The sequence below is a fragment of the Hippopotamus amphibius genome, chromosome 11, assembly GCF_030028045.1.
Source record: "Hippopotamus amphibius kiboko isolate mHipAmp2 chromosome 11, mHipAmp2.hap2, whole genome shotgun sequence".
In the NCBI taxonomy this organism is placed as follows: domain Eukaryota; kingdom Metazoa; phylum Chordata; class Mammalia; order Artiodactyla; family Hippopotamidae; genus Hippopotamus; species Hippopotamus amphibius.
The window spans coordinates 102,064,154-102,091,296 of record NC_080196.1 but is presented as its reverse complement, the minus strand read 5'-3'; the positions used below and the strand labels follow the sequence as shown (position 1 = coordinate 102,091,296).

Below are 27,143 nucleotides of genomic sequence, written 5' to 3'. Positions count from 1 at the left end.
GTAATTCCCAGCACCCCCTTAAATTTTACAGCCAAATTCTGTCCTTGAAACGAAGCACAGGATTTGGTACCACAACAGACCTACCTAATTTGCCGGCATACCAGGCATTCTGCATTCAAATTATTTCTCTGCAGATCAGTACTGGGACTTGCAGTCTATTAAAAATGCAAAAGGTTAAGACCCTAAGCACAGCAAAATTCTTTGACTTTTATACAACCTCCTGACTTCTGGCCCCCCAAAATCCTTCGGAGGTGTCAAACAAATGCTCTAAATTTTTTCTCATTTTTCTATACAACACAACGCTCTTGACAATTTCATCTATCTTCAGAAGACTGATAGCTCTTAGAGCAGGGGCTTTAAAACTTTTCATTAATAGCAACCAGGAGTACAAAATACACTGTACATGACCACCCAGTACAGATGCAACATATACATGTATAAATGAAACAAAAATTTCTTGAAACAATACTTAACCCTACTCTACCATACACTGATGTTTTCTACCCCATTTTTTTCAGTGCTAGTAGAAACCCACTAAATTACTGCACCCCACTTATCAGTTTGAAAAAAAAGACACTTGTCTTTTTTGTCTAGCAACATCTCCTAATAGTGAGGACTGCAAGTGAAGAGAAAGCGCATGCATATGCCTAATGGAACTCACATGCTATCATTTTGAAAGATGTGAAAATTGGCTTGGGCAATAAAGATCTTAAACCTACAGAGAAGAGGAACAAAGGTTACACAGATGTAAGAGCTGTTGAACAAGAGCTCGAAAAGAATTGATTTTGAAAATTAAGCATTAAATAATTAAGAATTAAGTAACATTAATGCAACACTATAATCTAGAGACCTTATCCTAATTTCATCAATTCTCCCACTGATGTCCTCTGTCTGGTCCAGAATCCAATCTTGGATCACACATTCCATTTCTTTATCATGCCTCATTTGTCTCCTCTAATCAGTCTTATTTGCCTCAAATGACCCTGACACTCTTAAAAAGCACCAGACAACTATTTTGTGGAATGTCTCTCAATTTAGATTTGTTTGATGTTTTATCATCATTAGAATAATGTGATGCATCTCTGGCAAAAAAAACACACAGAAGTGATGTTGTGTCCTTATTCCAGAAGATGTGATTCTCACCTTCAACTTCCAGATATTCCTATTAAGTAGGTCAGGGTTAAGTCTTCAAAAATCTACAGAATTAAGAATTCTGATGATTGGCCAAGTTAAGTCAGTAGAACTGAGATAAGGATCAGAAATCTGCATGTTTAGTAAGTAATCCAGGGGATTCTGAACACACTTTGAGAAACACTATTTTACTTCACCATGGCTCTCAAAACATCAGAACTTCACAAGATAGCTCTCTTTCCTTTGGAAAAATAGTGTAGCCAACTTTAGCTCTTCAAAATGTCAGAAATATCTATCTTTGCCAAAAGGCACCAGTTGTCATGGTCAATCGATCACGCTCCTCCAAATCTTCTATTCCCTTTTAGTCCCCTTGACATTTACACATGTTCTGTCTGAGTCACTAAAACTTATGGTCTGTAATGTGACTAATACTCTGGGGATATTTTAATAATTACTATGTATTTCATTTGTACATACACTCTCCCCATTTCCATCCCCTGAAAATACCTTGTTCTGTTCCAACCAGCGATAAAAACAGACCCTAATCTCCGCCCACAACAAGAACCTATAACTCTCCCTTAAACTGCCTGCTGTGGCTTTGTTGATTAGACTGACCTCATCAGGAGCAGCTCTCTGGCCATGATATAAGAGTGCATAGAAGAAATGGACAGAGAACCAGCTATTGCCAAGATTTCAGAAAGAAATCTTGACCCATGGGGAATATCTGCTCCCACTCTTGCCCATCTGTTGATGAAAACTGATTGTCTGAAACTCTTTTGGGGGTTTCCATCAAGAAAATTCTCAACTCTCAGCAAAAAGAGGTAAGATGAGAGACCTAGGCCAGTAAGATCCAGATTAGAATATCTGCCAGTTCCCGTCACAGAACCAAATCCTTCCGTGATCACCAGATGCTAAGTCACAGTCAACTTCTCAGCAAATCTGTTCCAACATATTTCACATCTGTCTATAGTTTTTGAGCTGCCAGTCAAAAGAAATAAAACTCAAAGAAGAATATGGAGAGTAAACTCATAAACTTAAATTGCTGGTACAAGTCATAAGAATTTTAATAAAATTGGTCTGAAGTTTTCAGAGGAAGATAAAGATATCACTAAAAGTCATCTGATTTAAAGTAGATTCCTTTCTCTTATCTGGTTGCCTGCTACCAGATAAAGCAGATTAAAACACACCATTCTAAAGCTGTAATAGTTCACAGACAATATTATGCAATTAAAACCATGACATTGTGTTTTAGCAGCAAGATTCAGAACTAAAGAAATCTCCCTAGAAAGAGAGTGTAAGTTCAGCCTTTTGGTGTGTCCAATAACACGTTTTTCTGACAGCTCTCATGAAGCTTCCAAGCACAAGTTCTACTTAGAGAACAAACTAAACCACTTTTAACTTATGAAGACATGTATTCAGGACTTTTCCTCAGTTATGTAACCAAACACAGAACTGGTAATAATAATTTATTACCACCAAAAAAAAAAAAAAGAAAAGAAAAGAAAAGAAAAAGTGAGCATCTATATATTTTTTTAAATTTGTATTATGGAGCAAACTGAATGCAAGGAGAACTGAAACAGTTTCATTACTGCCTGGAGCTACTGCCAAACACAAAGCTCTGTACCATAACAAAGTGCTGTTCTTCATATCAGGAGCCTAAATTAAAACCAACCCTATCTGATAATGATGTGTCAGTGGAGCTTCATCAGTCCTAGCAAAGGTATCACTCTGGCAGGAGATGTTGATAATGGGGGAGGCTAAGCATGTGCGGGGTAAAGGGTCTTTGGGAATCTCTCTACCTTCCTCTCAACTTTGCTGTGAACCTAAAACTGCAATCTAAAAATTTTAAGTATAGATCTATATAGATCTCATTCTTTTTAATTTCTCATAGTGTTCCACAATGGGGATGCATCAGATTATCTAGCCATTCTTGTATTTTCTTTTTTCTTTCTTCTTTTGTGTTAACTAAATGTAATGAAAATCCCTGTATAGGCCTCTCTGAGCTCAATACACAATTGAGCCCAATTCTCTAGGGAAAATCCTAAGTGGAAGTTATGGGTCACAATATATGAGTATTTTTAATTTTAGTAGATACAGCCCAAATACTTTATATTCTCACGGTAGTGCCTAAAAGTATCCATTTCACCATACTATTGGTCAACTGTATTATATTATTAAACTGTAGAATTTTTGCCTATCTAATGAATAAAAAGCTTATCTTGGTTATCAGGAAAAAAAAAATCAACCCTATCACCTTCCTTCTCCTTTACCCTCTCAACCCCACCTTTTATAACAGTTTATCGTGCAGTTATTTTAAACTCGGCATTAGGTTGTAAGCTCCTTGAGGGTAATACCCATGTCAGTAATTTTTCAGTCCCCTGTAGCACCCAGCACAGCGACTTAAACTTACAAGGTCAGTAAGACACTGGCCATCCTGAACCATGTAAATGAAAACATGTAAATCACAACTAAAACCACCTACAAGGAGCTTGTGACAATTCTTTGCTAAAAAACCCTCTTTTAATATTTTAAGCTTCATGTTTTCTAGGTTGACCTGCTCCCACAATGGTCAGTAGTAGTTTACTCCTCCTCAAACTAATCAAACCAAACATACAATAGCTCTACATTTTCCTGAATGTAAATTATGCCTCAATCAAAAAAATATTTTTTTAAATTTAGATAGATAAAACCTCAATTATTTAGGTTTTGGAAAGGAGATACATAGAAAGTAGAAAAAGTATTATCCCTTTTTAAGAAGCAGTAAATAGTTTGCTACAGCATAGGGCATAGAGTCAATATTTTTATCATAACTGTATGGTGTGTAATCTATAAAAATATCAAATCACTATGTTGTGCACCTTAAACTAATATAATATTGTAAAAGTCAACTATACTTCAATTTTTAAAAGTTCTATTTTTCTGGTCTTCCAAATAGTGAAATAAGACAAGAATGTTGTTCAAAAAAGATCTCATCGACTTTACCCCACCCTCTTTATAACCCTATCTGCCGAGAGAAGCAAATCTCTTAACTTTTCTGACTCAAGAGTCATGACAATGAGGTCAGTTGCTACACTAGGCTGGAGATGCAGCTACTGCACTGCTTGGAAAACAAAGGCACTGGAATACGCCTTCTTGGAAAAGTTTCTTACTTCAGCCTCTTTTGGTCATTTGCTTTTCTCTCATAAAATAAAAGCAGGATGCCTGCTCTTTCTAATTCACTCAACCCCTTACTCTAGCACTTTCCTGTGCAGGAAATGCATTTAGCATGGCCTGCCCTCCTCCCAAGAATTACACAGACTGCCCACTTCCCTGGCAAGAGCCCCTATTTTCCAAAATGCAGCTGGCTCTGGATAGGCCTGTTTATTCAGGGTATTTCTGCCTAAATGCCTTTAGCTCACACTGTAGGCTCAGCTTATTCTGCTCTCCTTGGACAGCAAGTCCTCTTTCAGTGGCTCAATTAAGGTCCGACATTTTCCATAACGCATGAATAGAAATATTCTAGTTCATACAATCACCCCTTTTCCAACATACAGATTCCATCTGGGACTGTGCAGAATAGACACCATGGGAAAACCTGCGCAGGCCACAAAGTTAACAGCACACGCAGCAGTTCTCGACTCTGGGAGTCAGCAGAATCGCTTGTGGAACAATCTAAATTAAAGTTGCGCCTCACAACTCCTTGTCTGAACACGTCTGAACGTGAACACACAGCCTCCTGGACCACACTACAAGCGCCCACGCTGTCAGATCTGCCTGGCACCAGGGAGACTCGATGACTGCTTACTGATGCCTCTAGAGAATGAAAATCATACACAAGTGTCCCTTTAAAATAAAATCCTCAAAAATGAATACAGAACGATTATTATCTACTGGAGAGTTCCAGCACTATTTACCTACTCTACTAGCCGTGACCTTACAAGATTCAGATTCAGAAGTGGTTTTATCTCGCTCAAAGCCTCCTAAAACCCGAATCCATCTACCTACTGGTTTCTACTGATTCAGTGTAGATTCCCCAGGAGGACAAGAGGATTCTCATTATAAAACTGCACCCAAATTTTTCCTAGTTAGCCTTATGAAAGAAAACACAAGGCTACAACATGACACAGAATTCTCCACGGGGAAGAAACAAAATCCTATAGTATTCATAACAATAAGAAACACGTCCAGAGCTACCCATAGGCTGTGCATTGTCCTTTCATATGAATGCAAAAGCAAGAACAATTCTTTAAATTATCTTGAAATATTGTTCTTTTTGTCAGGGGAATGACATAGCACCAGTCAATTACAATGTACCAATTCCAATTTCTCACAATTCCATTATTTCTCAATAGTTATTCCAGTAGGAATTAATTGTAATTTACATTAAGTACAGAGAATAAATTTTTTAAAAATGAGGAAAACAGAAGAAAAGAAAAAGGAAGGGAATGATGGAAATGTTCTCCTATCTTGATCTGGGTGAAGGTTATGGGGTATATATATATGTATGTAAAAGTTCATTGAACAGTATGCTTAAAAGCTGTACGCTTTCTGACGATGTTACATCTTGATAAAAAGATTTTTTAAAAAGAGAAAAAAGGAGGGACTTCCCTGGTGGCACAGTGGTTAAGAATCCACCTGCCAATGCAAGGGACATGGGTTCAAGCCCTGGTCCAGGAAGATCCTGCATGCCTCGGAGCAACTAAGGCCGTGCGCCACAACTACCGAGCCCGCACTCTAGAGCCCACGAGCCACAACTACTGAAGCCCGTGAGCCGAGAGCCTGCGCTCCACAACAAGAGAAGTCACCCCAATGAGAAGCGTGTGCACTGCAATGAAGAGTAGCTCCCACTTACAACTAGAGAAAGTCAGCGTGCAGAAACGAAGACCCAACACAGCCAATCAATCAATCAATCAATCAATCAATACTAAAAAAAAAAAAAGGAAAAGGAGAGAAAGAAAAAATGCAAATCCAAGATCAAGGGTAGTATTTAAAATTCCTTAAATTTTCTACCTTTCATTAAGTAAATATTTATTGAACATCTTAAAAAGGAACCCTCCTACACTGCTGATGGGAAAAATTTCTTTAAATACTTAGTGAATGAGTTATTTAGAAAAATTCTCTTTGTTCAAAAAGAAAATCGTTTAAATGTAAGGGTAAAGTTGTGGTAAAGATAAGACAACTGGTAAAAAACAAAAACACAAAAAAGCAAAACTCTAGGAAAATCTCTCTCTGTCACCCAAAGTCATAAATATGTGAAAGCAAGAACAGAGAATCCTAAGATAATTACACGGAGCCTGGAGTGCTGCACAAGTTTTGACCAGGCAGCAAACTCCTCCTCCTTGCTCTATACTGACACCCCCCACAGCTCATGCTTACGCCACTCAACCCACTTCAGGAATCGAAATTAAGGAAGCAGAGAAATTAAGGGAGACTCTCTAGGATATTCCTGCCTCTATCCCCTATAAAATGGTGCGAGGACGTGGCTGGCAATACCACTTTCTCCATAAATCTAGGAAAGACAGACAGTCACAAAGTCCACTTTAAATGATCTGATGTCACCTAAGAGGAGAATGTTAATGAGGGCGCGGCTTAGGAGCTGAGAAACAAAGACGCAGCTTTACCTGTCGGCCTTCATCAGAAGGCTGGGTGGCAGCTCCAGGAGCTGGTTGTGCTGCACGTCCAGGACCTCCACTGAGGTTCTTTCCAGCCTTTCGGGAAGCCTTGTCAGCTGGTTGTGTCCTGCCAGTAGTTTCCGGAGACTACTGTTACAAAATAAGCTGTGCAAACAGGGACAAAGACAAAAGGAAACTTACTTAGAGCTCGTTTGGGATGAAGATTTAAAAATGAAGAGGAGTAGGAAAAAGACTTAAAATTATCTTGCCAAGAAACCTAAATTCATTCAGAGCAACTGCAAATTCATTTTAACATAAGCTCAAAGTTGGAGCTGTTCATATGTCAATATGTCCCATACTTAAAAAATAAAAAAAGAGGGTAGGAAAAACTATGAAAAGAAATATTTAACAAAGCAGCTCTACTTAGTGAAAAAGAAAAACGAGTTTCATAGAAGACACCAAAGGCAGCAGTCTAGTCTTGTTAGTCTCACAAGGCAAAGTGGGAAAGGCTGTAGGCTTCCCCAGACAGGAACTACACCCAGTATTGCTCTGGAACGCTGGGGGTTTTACCCACAATAGATTCTGAATAAATACAGTTGAGCAGTTCTTACTTATAGGATCAACAGTCGATAAGGATTCTTTTGCCCAATTAAACTTTTACTGATGCCAACTGAGAAAATGCCACTTTTCCTCAGCTGCATTTCACAGTAATTGTCTCCCTTTCCTCACTTCCCTAAATCTGTATATTTTTATTTTCTCTTTGGTTTAATCCTAGACGAAAGTAGAGACTCCCTTCTAAAGAGAACAGAATGCATTCAATGCAGTATTTTCTTTTGAGCCTTAAAGGAGCTGTTGGGAAGCTTGACCGTGTTTCTCCTATGGGCTATCAAAACTGCAACAAATGATGAACATGTATTAATCTAACGTAAATCTGCTTTATGATCACTTGAGATCTCAACAGTTGTAGAGAATAAAGCAGGTCCTGGGTTAAACGCAGAAATCTGGGGACTGTGGGAAAGTAAGGGTACAATCTGCAGCCGGATCACATGGAATGAAAACTCATTTACACTGCTGTCAGAGAATGAGGCTTCCTCACCCACCTTCCGTTCCCACCATTCTGACCTCACTGACGTCCAAAGTTCTTAAATCACTCTATATTACAGCTGTAACTTTACTCACTTTAAGTATCAGAACTAGATTCTTTGCTCATCAAGATGTTAGCAACCTGTCTCAACACTGTGACACCATGGGCCCCCATTAAAGATATGCCTGACTTTGCAGGTTTAGGTATTAATGTGACAAGACAATCTGTCCAGGACTGTCATTCAGTCACAGGGGCCAGTCTCTGTAATGCTCACTTCAACCTAATAATTCGGGATTTGGTCCATGAACTTTACTGTCTTGCTGGGCTTGGTGTACAACTTACAATTCTTAGAGTAGAACAGGATTATTTCTCTCTCTCTCTCTCTCTCTCACACACACACACACACACAGAGTTTACCCTTACATAGATGGATAACTGAAAGACACCTGACAAAATCTTTATTTTCATTTTTCCAGATAAGAAAGGAGATTTGATACCTATAGGATGAGTATAAATGCTGGTAACTGGATTTGTTCAATTCTTTTGGATACTAAGAATTAAAATAATTAAAATAGCTTCTTTTCCTTTCAATACAGCTCCACACTAAATATTAATTTCTGTTTTGTCAAACTCTTCAGACATATCACTTAGACAAACAAAGTTTGAATGTAAAATCAACTTCTAGTGAATCACTGTCTTGGCCTCAATATTAGATCAGTGATAAGGCTGACACAAAGTTTGCAAGTAAACAACACTATAAATGAGAAAACAATACGTATTGCTTTTCTCCCATGTGTTAAACACACACACACACACACACACACACACACACACACACACACACACAAACACTGTTTAAATTTTTTGACAATAGAGTATTTGGATTTGCTTTGAATAAGCATTTGCTTAGATCCCAAAAAAGCTTCTACTAATGCAGAACAAATCAAAGATTAATTAACTCTGGGGAAAACTGGAAAGGATATCAGTTATCTTGTATTTATTTAATTGTTGGTTTATTTATATATTTGTTGTAGCCTACAGTGACACAGAGGATTTAAGACTCCAACATACTATATGTGTTAAATTGGCGAGCTCAGAGTAGGGAAGAAAAAAACAGAAAGATAACAGTACTAGATTTTTCTAATGAATTGTTTTTCCTCAGTAGTAGTAGCTTGTTTTTATTTCTGCTATTTGTCTTCTAAAAGGGTCTCTCTCTCTCTTTCTCTGCCTCCTTCACACACACACACACACACACACACACACACACACACACACACTGCTGTCCACAGGGCACATCACCAAAGTCCTTTTTATAATGGTGATGGGCTGCACTGGGTCACCTAAATGCTCATTCAACATAAAACTCTAAAGCAAAAAGCATTTCCTAATGGACTGAATTTACAGCTATAACATATGGCTGAGAAACAAAGTAAAATTAACTGAGGTTTCTAGGGATTGAAAATGCAACTCATATTTCTTCTACGAGAGCTAGACTCTAACACGTTATCCAACACAAATACCATGCAAGCCACATATGTAATTTAAAACTTTTTAGTAGCCACATTAAAAAAAGTGAAAAGAAACAGGTAAATTTGTTGTTACAGTATACTTTTTATTTGACCCAATATATCCAAAATACTATTTTAACATGTAATTAATAGACAGTATTATTGAGATATTTTGCATCCAGTGTATATTTTATACTTTAGCACTTCTCAGTTAGGACTAGTCACATTTTAAGTGCTCACTAGCCCTTTGGCTACTGGCTACTATAGTAGATAGCTAAACTCTGACACATTTATAGGGCTTACTAAACAGGTGTGTTTCATGATCCTTGTCCTTTACAAGAGAACAGAAGAATATGCTCATAAACCTTGAAAGAGCATGCATCTAAGTTTACTCCAAAACACTGACATATCTCTACAATTTTTCATTGATATTTTTTACTATATATGGTTAAAAATAAATTACTCTGCAGTGATTGGCTGAGAATAGTGGAAATACCTAGACCTGAGTTGTGGCAGCCACTAGGCACAAGTGGCTATTTAAATTTAAATTAATTAAATTTAAATAAAACTTAAAATTCAGTTCCTCAGTGACACTGTCCGTACTTCAAGTGCTCAGTAGTCACATGTGACTGGTGGATACTGCAGTGAAGAGTGCAGATGCAGACCATTTCAATTACTGCAGGATTCCACAGGACAGCAGTGGGACAGGCTACTCTTGTGGTTATTAATTGCATGGCTAGTCACTAACAGTCCAATAATATGTTACGCCACAGTTAGCCAACTTGAAGATATTTGCCTAGATCTATGGACACCAGGCATCACCACGTGGCTGTTTTACAAATCATGCCTTTACAGTGAAAATTACGAAATAAAAATAATAACATAAGAGAGAGGAGGGAAGGAAAGAGTTCTTCGACCTTCTACTCCAAATTTCACACAAGAAAAACAGAATCTAGTTTGCTTTTTCTGTTTTAATTATCTAATAATCTTTTTTTCCCCAGGGTTATGTTCAATAAAACCAAAAATTATTTGCGAGAAAGGTAGACATAAGACAATGGACAGAAGGCGAAGATTCCAAAAGAATTGAGATTACAGAGGTGAACCAATTACATTGTTTGCTCTGAACATTTCTTTTGGCTTATTTGAAAATTTCCACCAAGCATCAACCCCCACACGGCTCCGCGAAGTCTGGCTGGGAGTCAAAGTCTCAGTCTACCCGTTGCTGCATGACGGAAGATTGTGACTCAAATATACCATGAGAGGTAAAAGATACTAAATAAGGTTTTAAAACAAACTCTTTCAGGGGTTCATAATAATAAATTAAACACTGAATCAGCAATTTTTTTCCACTGCTCATCTAATTTGAGATTCTCAAACTTAACCTGTAATACTCACCGTGTAGGAAGTTCACATATCTCATTATGGCCGATATCCAAAACTTCTAGCTTTCGGCTTTCACAAACCCACTCAGGCACGTTTTCTAAACGGTTCCTAAATGGCAAGAATGTACAATTTTTTCTTTGATTGGAATTTGGCTTAAAATATGGTTCAAAAGTCCAAATAATTACACAGAACAAATAAAACTTCAAATGAAATACCCAATTACAGTGAGTATAAGTCAAAAAGATATGTATATTCACTTTAGTCTGAAGCAAGATGAACTGTGATAAGGAATAAGAAATAAAGAAAAAGTTGGAAAGAACACAGTCACATCATTTGCATCATCTCTAAAGTCTAAAATAAAAAGTCTGGTTACCAGAATTACTATCCCAAAATGTCTATGAACCCATGTAACTTTAGGAACCCATGTCTTATATTGGAAAATAAACAAACACATATACACACACTTTCAGTTAAGGTAAATAGTTAAATGGCATAAAATAGTTTTATTTTCCAATTTGCATTTTTACCCTTAACTTGAAAAATTTTCCCAACTCCAGAAGGTACCATGAGAGCAGTGCCACAGACAAATGGAAAGAAATGGCAGCAATGAAAAGATACACTAACCCTTAAGACTCAGAATTAATTACTTGAAAATATTTATTTAGGCATTAGATAATTATAACTACCAGAAACAAACTAACGGTAACTTTCATTGTTAAATTAACTGACCACTTTTTAGATAAATCCAATATATTTGAATGTCTCCTTAGTTACAGTTGGTTAGCTTTTAACCTTTTTTTAAAATATGTGAAATGACTAGGCACAAAAAAAAATCTAAAATGGTATGTATGTTATGACCACAATTCTTTAAAAATAGATGAACAAGTCTGCGAAAAATATGATGCTTGGAACAAGGGTTATATTAGAGTAAAAGTTTTTGCTATTATATCAACTTTTCAATTAAAATATAGAAAAGAAGGCATTATCTTCTGTTTAGTGTTTATATAGGTATACACGGTTCTGGCTTTGAAGCTCTACAGATTGACATTTAATTACTTTATTGTGCAGTAGTTAACTCCTAAAACATCTCAATAAGACAGGCGAGTTAAAGTATCCTTCAGTACAAGCAACCTCAAAATATAGCAGTAAAAGTCCTCTACGTGATAAAATAACCTGGAACTTTGAACTTGAGGAACTCTAAGAACCTAGTAAACACTATAATGAGTAACAGCTCAGCTCCTTTAGATAAATCTTCACACAGAGGAGGATGAAATACCCAGAGCTGTGTGAAGGGATGCAGAGATTTTTCTAAGAGAAGGTCCTACAGTTTGGGAGGTGGATTAGGCAGAGCACGTTACAGTAAAGATTCGGGACATGTGAGTTAAAAAAAAAAGATGAATAGTATTTAAGTGCAGAATTCAGGGACTAGCACGACACAAGAGTTTCCAATTCAGTCTCACTTAGGGGTTTCAATGGGAACCATTAGCCAACTACATCTTATAAATAAAAGAATAGATTCACTCTGTGGCCAATTCTCTGGAATAAATCTGTTCAAGATATCTATATGCACCCATGTATGCAAACCCCACTCCTGTGCTCTTCTTATTTAAATGCTAAAGATAACAATATTCAAGGCTGACAGAAAAAAAAAAAGGAACTTAGTAGTATCTGACTTAAAGCTCACTAAACAAAACTAGGAAATGTATGAAACACTACTCATAAGGAATTTTATAATTATAAATTCTTAGTAAGGAGATGTATGTACAAAAAGGAGAAAAAAATCAAAGATAAAGCACAACATATAAATTTTTAATGAAATTAACATCATTTCAGGGAAAGACATGAAGATACGGTTAATGTAATTAAAGAAGTACTGGACCTTCCAGCCATACAACCCTCAACTGACTACTCTTTCAAGCATAAACCTGGCATACAAACCAGTGTCCACATCAACACCTTGATTCTTCTGGTGTAAACTCTAGTATACAAATGTAGTACCTATTTTAACTGACAGACAATTACATACATTTTCAGAGAATAAGTATTCAACACTATTGAATTTAATTTGTATTATTTACCCTCAAGATATATAAAAAGTTCTCATGCCTAAGTTTAGACAGAATTATCTAAATAATTTTCAAGCAGATCTTAGAGCACTCTAGGACTTGCCTTCTTACCTTGAAACATCCATATAGGACAGGTAATTCGGAACTGGGTAAACATCAAGTTGGACAAGTTCTAGGAGGCAGAAAAAAAAAACACCAAAAACATTACCATTCAAGTGATACAGAGCCTCTTTTTATATGCAGAATATCATTCCTGTGCTTTATTCTCCATTGTTTGTTTAGGTCAGGAAATACAATACATCCATTTGTTTAACTTTGAAACTACAGGCAAAGTACAGAGAACTTCTAATTTAATCACAAGATCTTATTCAGAGACTGAAATAAATCACTCATTCTACTTGGCCACCTCTTTCTCATCCACTTATTGTGGCACTCCTCCTGTTATGCAAACTAAATTTTATCTGGAAGATTAACTGTATGAATACTGGTTTTTTTGATTTTTTTTTCTTTTTTTAAACATCAGGTTTCCTTCCATAAAACCAAATGCATCTTGGCTTGTGCCTTTTTTACTCTATTGCAACAGCACTTCTGAGGGTCACAAATGACTTCCTTTACTCAAATCTGGAAGCCCTTCCTCAAAACTGTGTGAAATGTGACACTTAGGGCTTTGTTTCTCAGAGCAGTTTTGAGGTGTCCTTCTGCTTCTCTAAACACTTGCCAAGTATTTCAGAGGTTCAGCTTCTCTGTGGTTTCCTACCCTGGGCCCAGCTAACTCTGAGGGTTTTGGAAGTCTACTTTTGGTACCAGGTCTCTTTTCTTTTCTAGGTACCTTACTTCCACGGTTTCAGGAGCCACCTCTGAGCAGATGTCTTAAATCAACATCTGTAGTTCTGACTGCAAATTCCTGCTAGCTCACAGGAAAACCACTGCAATAACCTGGATTAGTGGAAGAGTGGATTATTCCCCTCTCCTCCCATAAATGCACTCTGCACACTGCTTTCATGTTAACAGTCTTATAGCATCATTTCCATCAGATGCCTCTTCCACTGGTTCTCTAAAGCTTACTGTACTAGCTTCAAAGCTTCACCATCTGACTCCAAGCCATGCATCTCATAAGCAGTTCTTCCCACTTTCCAGCAGGTACCTATCAGTTCAGAATTCCCTGTCTTCTCCCATCTGCCCAGCAAATCACATTTGGATTCTTTCCTCTTCAACACCCACTTCATACTTCCCGACTATCCCAATTCTATAACCCTTTGGTGGCCTGTAGCTATCTAAGGTTTGGTTTGTTTTTCCAGTGAGAAGACAGTAAGCGAAAGAAAGAAAGAAAGAAAAAGGAAGGAAGGAAGGAAGGAAGGAAGGAAGGAAGGAAGGAAGGAAGGAAGAAAGAAAGAAAGAAAGAAAGAAAGAAAGAAAGAAAGAAAGAAAGAAAGAAAGAAAGAGAAAGAAAGAAAAACCCCTATCATTAAGCACTCTTGTACTATACTACGCATAAAACAAGTGCTTGATAAACATTTGCTCGGCATGTAGTAGTAAATACTCCTTTCCATTCAGTTGTCTGATGGGAGGGAGTGGAAATCATCACTTCAGCAAACATATGCCCACAGGACGTTTTCTTTTTTAGACCTGCGGTGATTTCCAAACTCCAAGGAAGGGATCTCATTAAATGAGTAAGACTCCTGCTTTGTGGTGTCCCTGTGGGTATATAATTTAGGTTCCTCTTAAGGTGAGCTCCTTTGTTGGTGGAGAGGAAATCTGAGACCCTGAAAAGAGTCCATAACAGACCTCCCTTTCACTTTCACTCTCCAGGTTTCCTATCTGAACAAGGCAGCCCAGTAAACACCTTCCCACTGCCTGCCCATCAAGCAGAAGAGCCAAATCACAACTGGAGTAACTTATCTAAATACCAGAATATAAGAAAAACAAGTTAGGAACTATAAAATCTTCCTTTCTGATTCCTTTAAATACCAAACCAGCATTCTTCTTTTATAATTTTTATCTTAGCAAAATTTGACACATTTTATAAATGAGGAAAGAAAAATCAAAGTGAGGCAGAGATGATGGCACTGAGTAAATCCTTGGAACAAAAAGAGAAACTCTGATGTGGTCTTTGTTACATACCATTAGAAGAGGCATAGAGTGCTTTTAGGAAATAGCCACAGATGTTTAACGTCACCAGTTGATTCCTTTCACAGTGTAAAACTTCAATGTTGTTGAAAACCATAGCATCTAGATCGCCAAGCTTATTGTTGCGTAGGTCAAGCTGAGTGACATGAGGGAGAAAGTCTACTCCATCCGCTATTAGCTTCCTAATTAGGTTCAGTCTTGAGAGGCAAAGGACATAGAGACTATCATTAACTTCAATGTTGTTAATAAACAGCCACACCCTCGTGTGGTACTAACAAGGACTCAAGCCTCACTCTGTCACAGTCCTCTTCGTGATTTCTTTAATCCCAGTATCTGGCCTTTAGTCAGATTCTCTGGCTATTTCTAGCTATAATTCCATGAGGTCTTAACCTTGACAATATATTCTGAAATACAATTTAGATCATTAAGTCTGGAAGAGGGGCATGCATATTGATTTTACCTTAGTTCATTTCAAGGCAGGAAAATCATTTAAATATTTATTTCCAAAAAATCTGGTTGAAAGAACACAAGAAACAAAACCCAGAATAACCCAAGCACATTACAACTACACGGAATGCTGAAGAAAGGAGAGGGAATGGGTGAGCAGGTAGATGAGTAGCCATAAAGGACAGAATTAACGGGTGAACTTGGAAAAAAAATAATGAATGGTAGCCACATATGCACCACAGACAGGCGTGCAAATGTATGTGAATTTTCAGTTGGTTCTAGACCAAGGATTAATTACCAAAACTATCTCCATCTTTAAAATACTGCTTGAAAGAGCAAAGTACAGAAAATACTGAAATGTGGCAAGTAGGATTCACTGAGAAATCATAAAACAAAGGACAACAATGGAGATCAGCAAGTTCAGGGCCCAGGGGAAAGCTGACAGAGCCTCAGTCATAAAGACTACTTAGCTCACAGACTCAAGTCGCTGGCACTGAGCTGCCAAGAGCACACGTAAGTAGTAACAGGGCCTAGGAGTCAATATAATAAACACACATCTAGCTTCAAAGTGGAAAAAACCAGATGAAAATCTCAATTCCTAGTTTGCTAGGCTACGCCCAAGTCCTTTACAAACAAACAAACAACAGAACCTCCTAAGTCTCATTACAAAGCCAACAGAGCACTGAGATCATGCACTTGGTTAGAAGAGCATTAATACGAAGGCAGGAGCTTAGAAAAAAGCCAAGTTTGCTCTGCAGTGATTTTTCTACCCTTTGAAAAAAATAAAATAAAACAAGGGTAACTAAAATTTTAATAGCAACATCATAAAGCCATTGAAACACAAGAATGAGTGGCAAGACAGCAAAGAGCTAGGATTTGTCAACCTGCAAGAACAGCATATGGCCTCTTCAAATGTCCCCAGAGGATGTTTCTGTTTTGGGGTTTTTTTTTCCTCCTTCTCTTTTCTACTCCAGGTTGTAAGATTAAAAAACTGCCCACAACCCAGCAATCTGCCTATCTCCAAATGCTCACTAGATTATTAGAATATGTACACAGAATAAAAAGAAAAAAAAAAAAACGCCAAATATAATTTTGGATATGAGACTCCAGGGATTGAAAAAATGTCCCATGTTCTCCCTAATCTACATTTTAAGAAGCTACCTTCATGTGGCACTGTCATCCCCACCCCCACCACTGTATTAACACCAACATAATCAAAGGGCTGGTTTAATAAGGACACAGAAGAAAATCTATGATGACAGGGAGGCTATTCCCACTATTCACTTTAAATTGCCACGTCTTACAGGATGCAAATATCAAAAGTTTTCAGGCTCACACAATAACACAACTACTTAGAATGAACTTTTAGAGAGGCAAAATGTGGTGAAAATTTCCTTTCAATAATCTCCTTACAGGCGTTTTATTTATATCATCAATACTCACTGAGCATTTACTATGTGTACATCAGCAGTGTAAAAATGTTCTATTTCCAGTTTGCTGCTCAACACTTTGCATATATGACTTTGAGCAAGTCACCTAAGTCTCCATTAAATCTAATTCTAACCTGTTAAATGGGGATGACACCTTCCATGTTCTATGAGGCAGCTGAGAAAATGAAATGAATGTGTGTGCTGGTGCTCTGCAAACAAGAAGAGGCCATGGTGATGATGATGACGATGGCCTATGGCTTTGTGTCAACAAGAGATGAATAAAATAAGGTGCTTATTAACAGATTCAGTAATTTAGTGAGGAAAACAAGATATGCTTTAAAATACAAAGGATAAAGATATAAGTATGTGATAAATGCCATTTATGTTGTATAAAATACAGAGAATGGTCAAAAAAGATGCTATGGAAGAGGAAGCATCTTATTTGAAGCCCAAGGGTAGGCAGAATTCAACAGATATAAATGGGGTAAGAAAGGAGCTCATGAAGAAGGGCTGAATGGCCTTTGGACTGAGAGAAGAGCACAGGAGAGTTTCAAGCATGAGTGCAGCAGTCCCTCAGGAGTGCAGGGTATGTGAGAGGAGTGAGAATATGGCTATAAAGGTGGGTTAGTCAATTAATATTTATCAAGTACTATGCCTATAAGTGCTAACACTGGAGGCTCAAGGACACATAAATAAGGGCAGTGCTTCTCAAGCTGTCTAGGGCGAAGGACCTAGCTTCTAAACTTCTAATCCATCACAGACTGATGTGTAGTCACATGCACACACTAGGACACAGCTCACCACACAAGCGGCTCGCCACTACGAGCTCGCCAACACCTAAACTAGTCTATTACCTGTACAATGAGATGAGTCTGTTTACATGAGTCTACTTGGATATTGTAGCAATGTCAAGTCACTATATGTTTCTAAAATATTAAGTCTCAATTTCTATACACATCTCTTTGTAGGAAAGTAGCAAACAGTCAGTTTGCTAGCACAGGTTGGAGGACCACACTTTGAGCAGCTCTGTGCTAGAGCCTCAGCCTCAAGGGATTCACAGGCTAATGGGTTGAAACCAGATACGAGAGTTTGAATATGTTGAACTAGTGAACTGAAGGATCTGAGCAAGGCTGTGTTTGCTTGAGAGGCTGTGAGGCTGTACAATGGCAGCAGAAAGCTCAGCTAGGAGCGAGTAGCAACAGTGAGAAGACAAAGGAAGGGGCAAAGAGTGAAGCTAGCGTGCAAGGAGAACTGATGGAATATGGTGGCAGACTAGAAACTAGAGTCACAAATTTTGTGTCTGGATAACCAATGACGTGGTGTTGCTATCAGCAAAAATAGGAATCCAGGGGAAAGAACTTACTGGATAAAGAAAGAAATTAAACTCTGTTTCACATGTAATTTGGTTGAGTGTGTCAACAGGAGAAAGCAAGGTCAAATTATCCTGCTGGCAGCTGAAGTGGAATTAATCCCAAGAAGAGAAATAAGGGCTAGAGAAAGAGTGAGGAATATTTACCACAGAGATGAAAGGTCTGTGAGTACAGGCAACCAACCACCCAGGCAGAAAACAGAAAGAGAGGTGATCAAGGAGAGACATAATATCCACATTTTGGACAGAGAAGAGGAGGAGACATTATTAATGATGCCATAGCAAAAATACCAGACTCCAAAATGTCAATATGAGAAAATGAATAAGATTAAAAGAAAAATTATTACTTTTAATCCGATGTAATATTTCCAACTGAAGGAACAGAAATTCAATCAATAAAATTAGCCCTCTGCTTACAGAAACTAAGTGAAACTCCCCTTAAATCATTCCACTAGCTTCAATTTAAAATATTAAGGCAGAATTATAAGCAAATTTGACCAGATTTCCACCCCCTCAGCTCAGAGGTCTGGAGGGAAACAGCTATCTACTCATGATCATTCAACATTTACAGTGTACAAAAGTCTATTCTGGTATTTAAATATCCTGTAACTGATCTCATCTAAAAAGATCTAATTAGAACTAGAAATCTGAAGAATTTACAAAGCTCTTAATAAGAACAGTTACTTCCAAACATATTAGATTGATCTTGTTTGTAAGCTAATTCAGATCAAGAAAATGATGGCCTCTTTTCCACACCGGGTAAATCATAAATCCTCTCATGCTTGGCACCTGAGGTCAACAGGACCATCGTTACACCTCTGAGTGGCTGAATTTTAAAAGGGCTCAAATTCTTGAATACGAAAGTTTTCTAAACCCAAGTGATTCAGAGGCAAATAACGTTAACAATTTAGAAAGAAAGTTACCAAGACAGTGTTCAGTTCCCTATCCTGTCACACTCCCAAAAGTTCTCAAAGTCAGATAAATTACTACCATTTCAACTCCCTGAATGAAGAATTCTAGGTTTGCAAATTCCTAACCCTTCCCAGGTGTGACGGGTTTGATTCCTTTAGTCTGAGGAAAGGTAAAACAAATCAATTCTTTGTGGGATTGGAATGAATGGGTTCCCTGGGCCAAACCATAATAATGGAGACGAAAGGGGAGCAAAAGGTGATGCTACTTTACACTGATGAACAGGCCTGAGTGAGGGTCTGGGGTTATCACCAGAGAGGAAAGTGGGTAGTAAAACAAGGGAAGAAGCACTAAACAAGGGATGAAAAGATGCCAAGACTGACAGCTGAGCGGCATTCTCACCAGGTAATAACAACAACATGTAACATTTGCTGGGAGTGTGTGGCATTTACTCCATTCCTTCCCAAACTCTATGAATTAGATTCTGTTATTAACCGTAATCTAGAGATGAGAACACAGCTGCACAGAGACATTAAATAGCTCACTCAAGATTTAACATGGTCATCACTCCCTGGCTAATGGGAAAGTTAGTTTGGCTGAAAAAGTATCAATTTGGGCAAGTTAATATTAAGGCCTAAATTCAACATGTTACTTTTCAGGAACTCAAAGCCCAGGACAAGCTCTTGTTTTTTCCTTGAAAAAGAGAAATTTACTTGCAGAACAGCTTCCTCCCTGTGTACTGGTTCTTTGTGAAGTAGAAAGTAAAACTGAACTTTACATATGAAGGGATGATTACTGGGCATCTGTGATGTAGCAAGGATTGTGTTAGTGTTTTCAGTTGGAGTTTAGTGTGATCAGGTTCCTTGCTCTTGCAAGGGGTAAGAGTGGAGGTTCTAGCCAAACTTGGACCTAATAAGAGATTATGAGTTTTATATTTCTGTAAAGAACTGTAAACTAAGGACAGAGCCATCTGGAGGGAGAGAGAGGAAATTAAAATAAATAAGTAATAAATTTAATTTAATGAATATATTATATTAAGGAAGACAAGGAAGAGAAAAAAAATTGAGAGATGCTCAGTGATGTCAATTGCCTCGAGTCACAGAAAAGTAGGGATAAGAGAGAAAAAGATCCACTTGGCTCTCAATGATACAGTTTTCATTAACCATAAATAGCTTTCTCTGACTCGATGGCCACATGATTCATGCTAATTAAAACTGGGCTCAAACTTGCAAAACCAATTAAGACCTTCAAAGATATATGGTCACTCACTGATGAGAAAAAAAAAATTTTTTTAACAAGTTTCAGGAATGAGCAGACTCTACTATTAATCATTATTCTCCCCTCTGGGCAAAAACAGAAAAGTGGGACCTAATTGCAACTAACCAGCCTGCTCACCTTAACAGAAGAATGCCACCAAAAGGGCTATAACCGACCCCCCAAATGTAAGCCAACCACTCAAATGGGATATATTTCTTTAAAATGGTTACCTTAGATCCACATGTTTAACGTGAGGCATTTTTCTTAAAGCCTGTAGTCTAAGAGTCTCCATACAGTTTCCAGACATACAAAGCTTATCCACAGCAGTCAATTTCTGCAACACCTCTGGAATGTCAGTGAATTCATTGAAAGAAAGACCAAGATAACTAAGCTGATGCATGTTCTCCAACTCAGCAGGAAGGGTCTGGAGAAAGTTTCCATCCAACAAAAATGTCTGTAAGCTATTAAAGAAAACATAAGAATTATAAAGAGAATGTACAAATTTTACATCTTTATTATTAACATACGTGTTTCATAAATATAGATCATATTACCAGAAAAAGAAAATATACTCTCCTTTGTAAAATGCTAAGGGCAGGGCCTGAGGCAATAATACATCAGAGAGAAAAGATCAGCGATAAATATCTTAATCTTTTATTGAAAACAAAAATTATGACCATTTTCCCCAACCTGGATAGGCATAAATGAGAACAACACGAACTGACTGCAGTGTGAATTAGCCCAAATACCCATCTTTCACTGCTGTTTTAAAAAATTAACTTCTAAGTCTTAGAATTCGACATAACTCAGGAAATGAGAAAGTAACCCCTCCTCCCATATTTAGACAAATTAATGTAGGGACCTTCAGTTCTAAACCAGGAGATTTTAATTTTTTACAAGATTCTGAAAGAGGCTAACAAATGAATTCTACACAAGAGCATAATCTCTTGATTTGGGGCCAAGACTTATATGACCAACATAACAAGTTAGCTAACCTCCTGTGCTACGACCCCGATGCAGCTTCCTGAGGGATACTTTGCAGCAGGGTTTGAAGTACGTACTTGTGCATAACTCCCACAGCTGCTGGGACTGCTTGGAGGGCGTTGCAGGACACATTCAGCTCGGCCAGGGTTGGAATATTGCAGACTGCTAATGGGAAGTCCCCTAAATGATTATTGGAAAGGTTAAGACTCTTCAACTTGGTGAACCTATTACAATAAAACAAAAGGAAAGAAAAGACAAATGTCATAGATGTATAACATCACATGATTTTAGCATGGCCTTAGAGCTAATCTATTCCAACTCTATTTCAGCTGAGCAGAAAAAGGAGCCCTCAGACGGTAAGCAAGCAGCAGAGCTGGAGTGCATGTCTTCAGACTCTAAGGCCAGTGTTTTACCTAAAATATAAAGATTATACTTAAAAACAAACGTCACTCTCAAATAAGATTGAATATTGGAGGAGGTGAGTTTGCTGGAATGAGTTTTTTAACTTCACCTTGGCTAGCTTAATTAACACCCGTATGAGTGACAACAGAGAGGACGGAAAAGAACACTGATGTAGCACTTTAGGATTTCTCTGTTACCCCAGACAAGTCCAAAAATTTTCTGCTCCATGTCTATCCAATCCAAACCTGAAATAACAAAAACTTCACAATTTATCAAAACTACACTCTCTCTAAGGTTACCAGTTTTGTAGTTCCAAATGGAAGAACCAATGACCATTCCTCAGTCTCAACCCTACACCTGATCCTGCTAAACACATACCCTTCCATGAAGAACTCTTCTCAACTCACTGCAACAACTTTCTTCACCAAGCCTCTTCCTAGCTCTCTCCAAACCTTTTCTCCTTTCCTTCTTTTTTTTTTCCCATCTCCTCTTGCCTACCCCACAGTTGGGTATTCCTCACAGATATGCTCTTTGTCAGTTTATTCTCTCTCTTTACACTGTCTTCCTTGGAAATCGTTTTCCTGCTCTGTGGACAACTCTCTCTAACCCATCATACACCTTCTCCACTCTCTTGACCTACCTTACAACATTTCCAGTCCCAAATTGAACTTACCATCATTATCCCAGACCAGCACCTCCTCCTGCTCTATTTTTCTTAATGGCTCTTTCATTTTTCCAGTTGTCCAAGCAATTAAAGCAATTCAAGAAGTCGCCTCTAGGTTCGAGGACACTTCTCTGTGCACTCACATTTGGTCTATTGCCAACCTCTACACATTTTCTACTTGAGATGAGAATCAGATTAGTTATTGTATTATGCTAATTACTTTAAAAACTGGCCAAGCCTAAATACTAGGCAATGTGCACTGTGCCTAGAACAGACATGTTTTAAAAATAAACCCAATTCAATCCAATCAGCATTTTAAACAAACTGTCATGCGACCTATTTATTGAATTCTACAATAAAAAATGTAAAGCTTTGTTCTAAATAGCTATATAAATTTTATTCTAAATAGAAAGTTGACAATGTACCTATTTGACAGATTGATAGCTATTTTCTTGGAACACGGAGTAATGTTAAAATTAAAAAAAATAAAATAAGAATTACTGCTACATCCGAATAATCATTTTAAAAATTGTTTTGTATTTTACCATTTGATTCATTAGTTTTACTTAAAACAAAGAATGTTTATCCTCTATTCTGATTATCTATAATCTATTCAACACAAACTGGAATTACAGGGTCTATTATTCTGAGCTCAGGGGTTCTCAAAGCATAGTTAGGGGACTGTGGAAGAGGTCCTTGAGACCCTTTCAGGAGATTCTCAAGGTCAAAACTATTTTCATTACAATACTAAGATGTCATTTGCCTTTTGCCACCCTCATTTTCTCTCAAGTGTCCAGCGGAGATTTCCAGACGGTAACTGTCTTTGTGATAGCACACCCAATCAGAAGCAGAAAGAGACTTGAGAATCCAACTATCATCTACTAAGCCAGGCATTAAAAGAGTTGCAACAATATAAAATAGTGACATTCTTCTCCGTATTTTTTTTGTTATAGAAGGTAGTTATTTTTCATAAAATATTTCAAAACATTTTTCATATGTTAACAAGAATGGAGTTTATTATTTTTCTAAATGAATTACTATATATTAAAATATTTCTCAGTTTAAATTTCTAATACAGTAAATATCAATAGTTTAATCCACAGAAATAAAAGCTGCTTAGGGGCCTCAATTTTTGAGACAGTAGAACAGTCTTGAAATAGGGTTGCCAGATAAAATACAGGACATCCAGTTAAATTTGTATTTCAGATAAACAACAAATAATGTTTTAGTTTAAGTATGTCTCAAATGTTGCATGAGACATACTTACGCTGAAAAATATATATTCTTTGTTTTTCTGAAATTCAAATTTAACTAGATGCTTTTTCTTCTAATTCTGGCATTTCTATCCTGAAATAGATAAATCTGCTGTTCTAGTCCAAATGAAAACAGTACGCTACCTTCTAGATTTGTTTCCTCATTTGGTAAAACTGGCCACAGTTTTAAAATATGCATGCAATTAAACTGAACTCTTTTTTAAAAAGTTCTTCTGGAAGGAAAAAGACTCTAGACATTATCCAACACAATACAGCACAAAGACTTCAGAAAGTGGAGAATGGAAGGATTACAATTTTAGAAATTACTTAAGACGGAAAGTGGAAGCATCGGCTTTTGGAAAAGTATCTGTTAGTAACAGGGAGAAAAAAAGGTATTCTCATCTATGCATACAAATTCACTAGGACCACCCTATTCGGAAAGCAGCAGTGAGCTGAATGAGTAAAAGGCAGCTGACAAGCTTAAATGGAAGAGGGGGGAAAAAAGTACAGGCCAAGTGTCCCTATAGAACAAGGAGTCTGGGTTCCCTCCCCCTAGAGCTGCACTGCCTGGATCAATACCGCTAGACCCAGGTGGCTTCTGAGCATCTGAAATGGGGCTAGTCAAAATTGACATGTTCTCTAATTATAAAATACACACTGGATTTCAAAGACAGTATAAAAAGGAAGGTAAACTCTATTAACATTTTTTAGAACTGATAACTTTGATACTTTGAATTAAATAAGCTATATAATTAAAATTAATTTCACCTGTTACTTCTTACTTTTCCTAATGTGGCTACCAGAAAATTTACGATTAGTAGTGTGGCTTGCATTATATTTCCATTAGAGAGGCACTACCTCCATACTAAGAATAAGCAGGATCCTGGAATTCCTTACCCAAGGGACACCAAACCTTGTTTTCAGTGCTTGTGTGGGCTTCTCCCCTGGGTCCGTCTGCCCATGAGTATGTGCACCCATTGGCCCTAGGAGTGGACAGAGCTTGGACACATGGGCTGTGTGTTCACATCCCTGCAGGATGAGGGGTAGAGCTGGAGACGGGAAAAGAAGAGACTTGGGCCACTGAGCCAGCTCTCGACATGCAGCCATATCCAATGCAGAATCCCAAGGGGTCTAAGGATTCTAAATTTCAATCTAGAGGTCATCATAAAAGTACATTTGTGAAGGTAGGAGGAGAGAATGTGTTTTATGTAACAGTTTGTTAGCTTAATTATAACTTAAAAATTTACATATGTGGTATAGGGCCTCCATTTATACTCTTGCCCTAGACCTATACATTTTAGGGGCTGATTCTGATTTATAAGAATCTTAAGTTTCTCTCACTACTTCGCCACCTCCTTCATAGTCAGTCCTGTCTAGTCTGTCCTGCATAGCCCATCCCCCAAATTCTTCCCAGAAAAGAACACAGTGTTCAGCAGACTTGTTTAGCAAACAAAGCATGGACTGTTTCTGAGAACTCAAGTTCTTGATCAGAACACAGTAAAACTCATCTGTTTTGGAAACTCTAACCCTTAGCCTTCTTAGAGGTCCACTTTTTCTTTATGTATGTGGAAAGCAGTCAGATTATAGGCAACTGCCAATTTAAAAACCCCTTCCTAGAAAAATAAGAGGAAAAGCCACCTAGAATCCACTTCGCTCTGGTTTTCAAATGGGTGAAACAGATACCTAAAGGCAATGTTTAAGTTAGGAGAGAGATAAGAGATCAAAGTGGGGGAGTGGATCACCTTTCCTCCCTTTCCTTTCATTTTAAAAGAATGCAGAGGAGAAAGCTAGGTGACAGCACATGGTTATAGAAGAAAAGACTAGAAAGCTCTGTCTCCTACAAAATAAAAGACTTTTAGCTCTGTCAGGTCAACAAGTGAGACAAAAAAGTTATCAAATGTGCACAGACCCAGACTTTAAAATAAAACTTGGCTGGTTTTGAAAAAAATGTATATTTGGTGAACTATTTTAAATAATTTTATTTTTAAATCTAATATTACAGTTCTTAAACCTTAAAATTAAATCCTTGAAATGAAGTTACATTATATTCACTCAGGCTACATATATTTCCTCATAGCTGTTCAATATAGAAAAGTGGAGGAGAATCAGAGCATCACAAAATTTAAGATTAATAAAAATTATTTTAATGATGATTATAATAATTATAGTTACCAGTATATCAAAAACAAGGATTCTTTTTGATACTTTAGAAACTGAAAAGACAAGAAACTGTGTGATTTATTTTTTAAAAACATCTGTTATACATGTACATGTGTACACACACACACACACACACACACAGTGCCAAGGCTAAAGAAACTTTCTTAAAGTCAATATATCGTCCTTATTTCTCAGGGCTATCAAAAGTGAGAACAAAAGGGGCCTTTCACTTCCCAAGCTCAGAGACAAAGAAACTAGGCTCAGAGAAATTGTGTGACTATCACATAGAATTTGAACCTACTGCCTTTCAACACCAGTACTACTTCTCATCTCTCCTGCTCTTCTTTTATTACATCTTATTAAAGAATTAAATGTAAATAGATATCAATTACTAACAATTCTAAGTCACAGGTCAAAGAACAGCCTCCGAGTAGTATGTGGAAAGCACTCCTTTTCAACACTCACTCCCCCTGTAGAGGGTGGCATCACCGGCCCTGGAGGACCATGAATATTTTGAACACTGTGTACATTTACCTTCAGTCAAACTCAGGCAGAGCCATGCTCCCAAACTACCCAACAACCTGAAAAGACTGACTTCGCTTTGCAGAGCAAGCAAAATGCTTTAAGGAAAGAAATATAACTCATGTTCATTTGTTCTATAACACAGCTCGGGGCAGGGAAAAGAAATCAAGTTAACATTGATCCAGTCTAACAGAGTGATCTTCGTTCTCAAAATGAAGTTCCTTGGTACAGTATTACATTTAGCAAATGGCGATGGGCATTATGAGTGTTTAGAACTCAGGACTGACTTAATCCAAAGTTTCAAGATACAGCTCTGTTTTCAATACTGGGTGTCCCAGAAAAGCACCATCAACTAAACACATTTGATAATCTACAGAGACAAAAACCTTTCATTGTTTTTTCTGACAAAGAAACACTGAAGTCCCTTACAAACTAGGTATTCTAAGGCCCATATAACAAAGTACATGATTATTTGCAAAGGGTGGGGGCCTTGAGGTGAGAGAAGGTCAAAAGTGGGGAAGGGAAAGGTGGTGGACAGAGCTGATAATATCACTTCTCTGCCAAATTAATGACATTTCTTCCATTTGCATCTCCCACGGTATTTACAGTATGCAACAAAAGTACAGTAACAATGATACTGTATGTAGACACAAACGTGCTCAGCTCTCCGGGGTTCCATCTTTGAGCCTTCTTACCCCTTCCTTTCTTTTCGGGGTTCCATCTATGAGCCTTCTTACCCCTTCCTTTCTTTCTTCAACCTCACAGTCATAACGAATTAACAGCAGAGCAGGGAGAACACACACCTTAAAGCTGCTGTAGAGGGAACAGCAAACATTAGTTTTGTCCCTGCACTTGC

At 37.6% G+C, this 27,143-nt stretch overlaps 1 protein-coding gene across 1 annotated transcript in view; it reads right to left on the bottom strand.

The window, feature by feature from the left end:
- The window catches only part of PHLPP1 (PH domain and leucine rich repeat protein phosphatase 1), a 201,452-nt gene that overhangs the window by 35,446 nt on the left and 138,863 nt on the right, over positions 1–27,143 (bottom strand). The window contains exons 5-10 of the mRNA XM_057698882.1: positions 21,364–21,510; positions 20,533–20,763; positions 14,885–15,087; positions 12,875–12,935; positions 10,710–10,805; positions 6,732–6,887 (exon numbers count right to left, since the gene is read on the bottom strand). Of these exons, the coding sequence (XP_057554865.1) occupies positions 6,732–6,887; positions 10,710–10,805; positions 12,875–12,935; positions 14,885–15,087; positions 20,533–20,763; positions 21,364–21,510 (894 nt within the window). The remainder of the gene's footprint in view (positions 1–6,731; positions 6,888–10,709; positions 10,806–12,874; positions 12,936–14,884; positions 15,088–20,532; positions 20,764–21,363; positions 21,511–27,143) is intronic.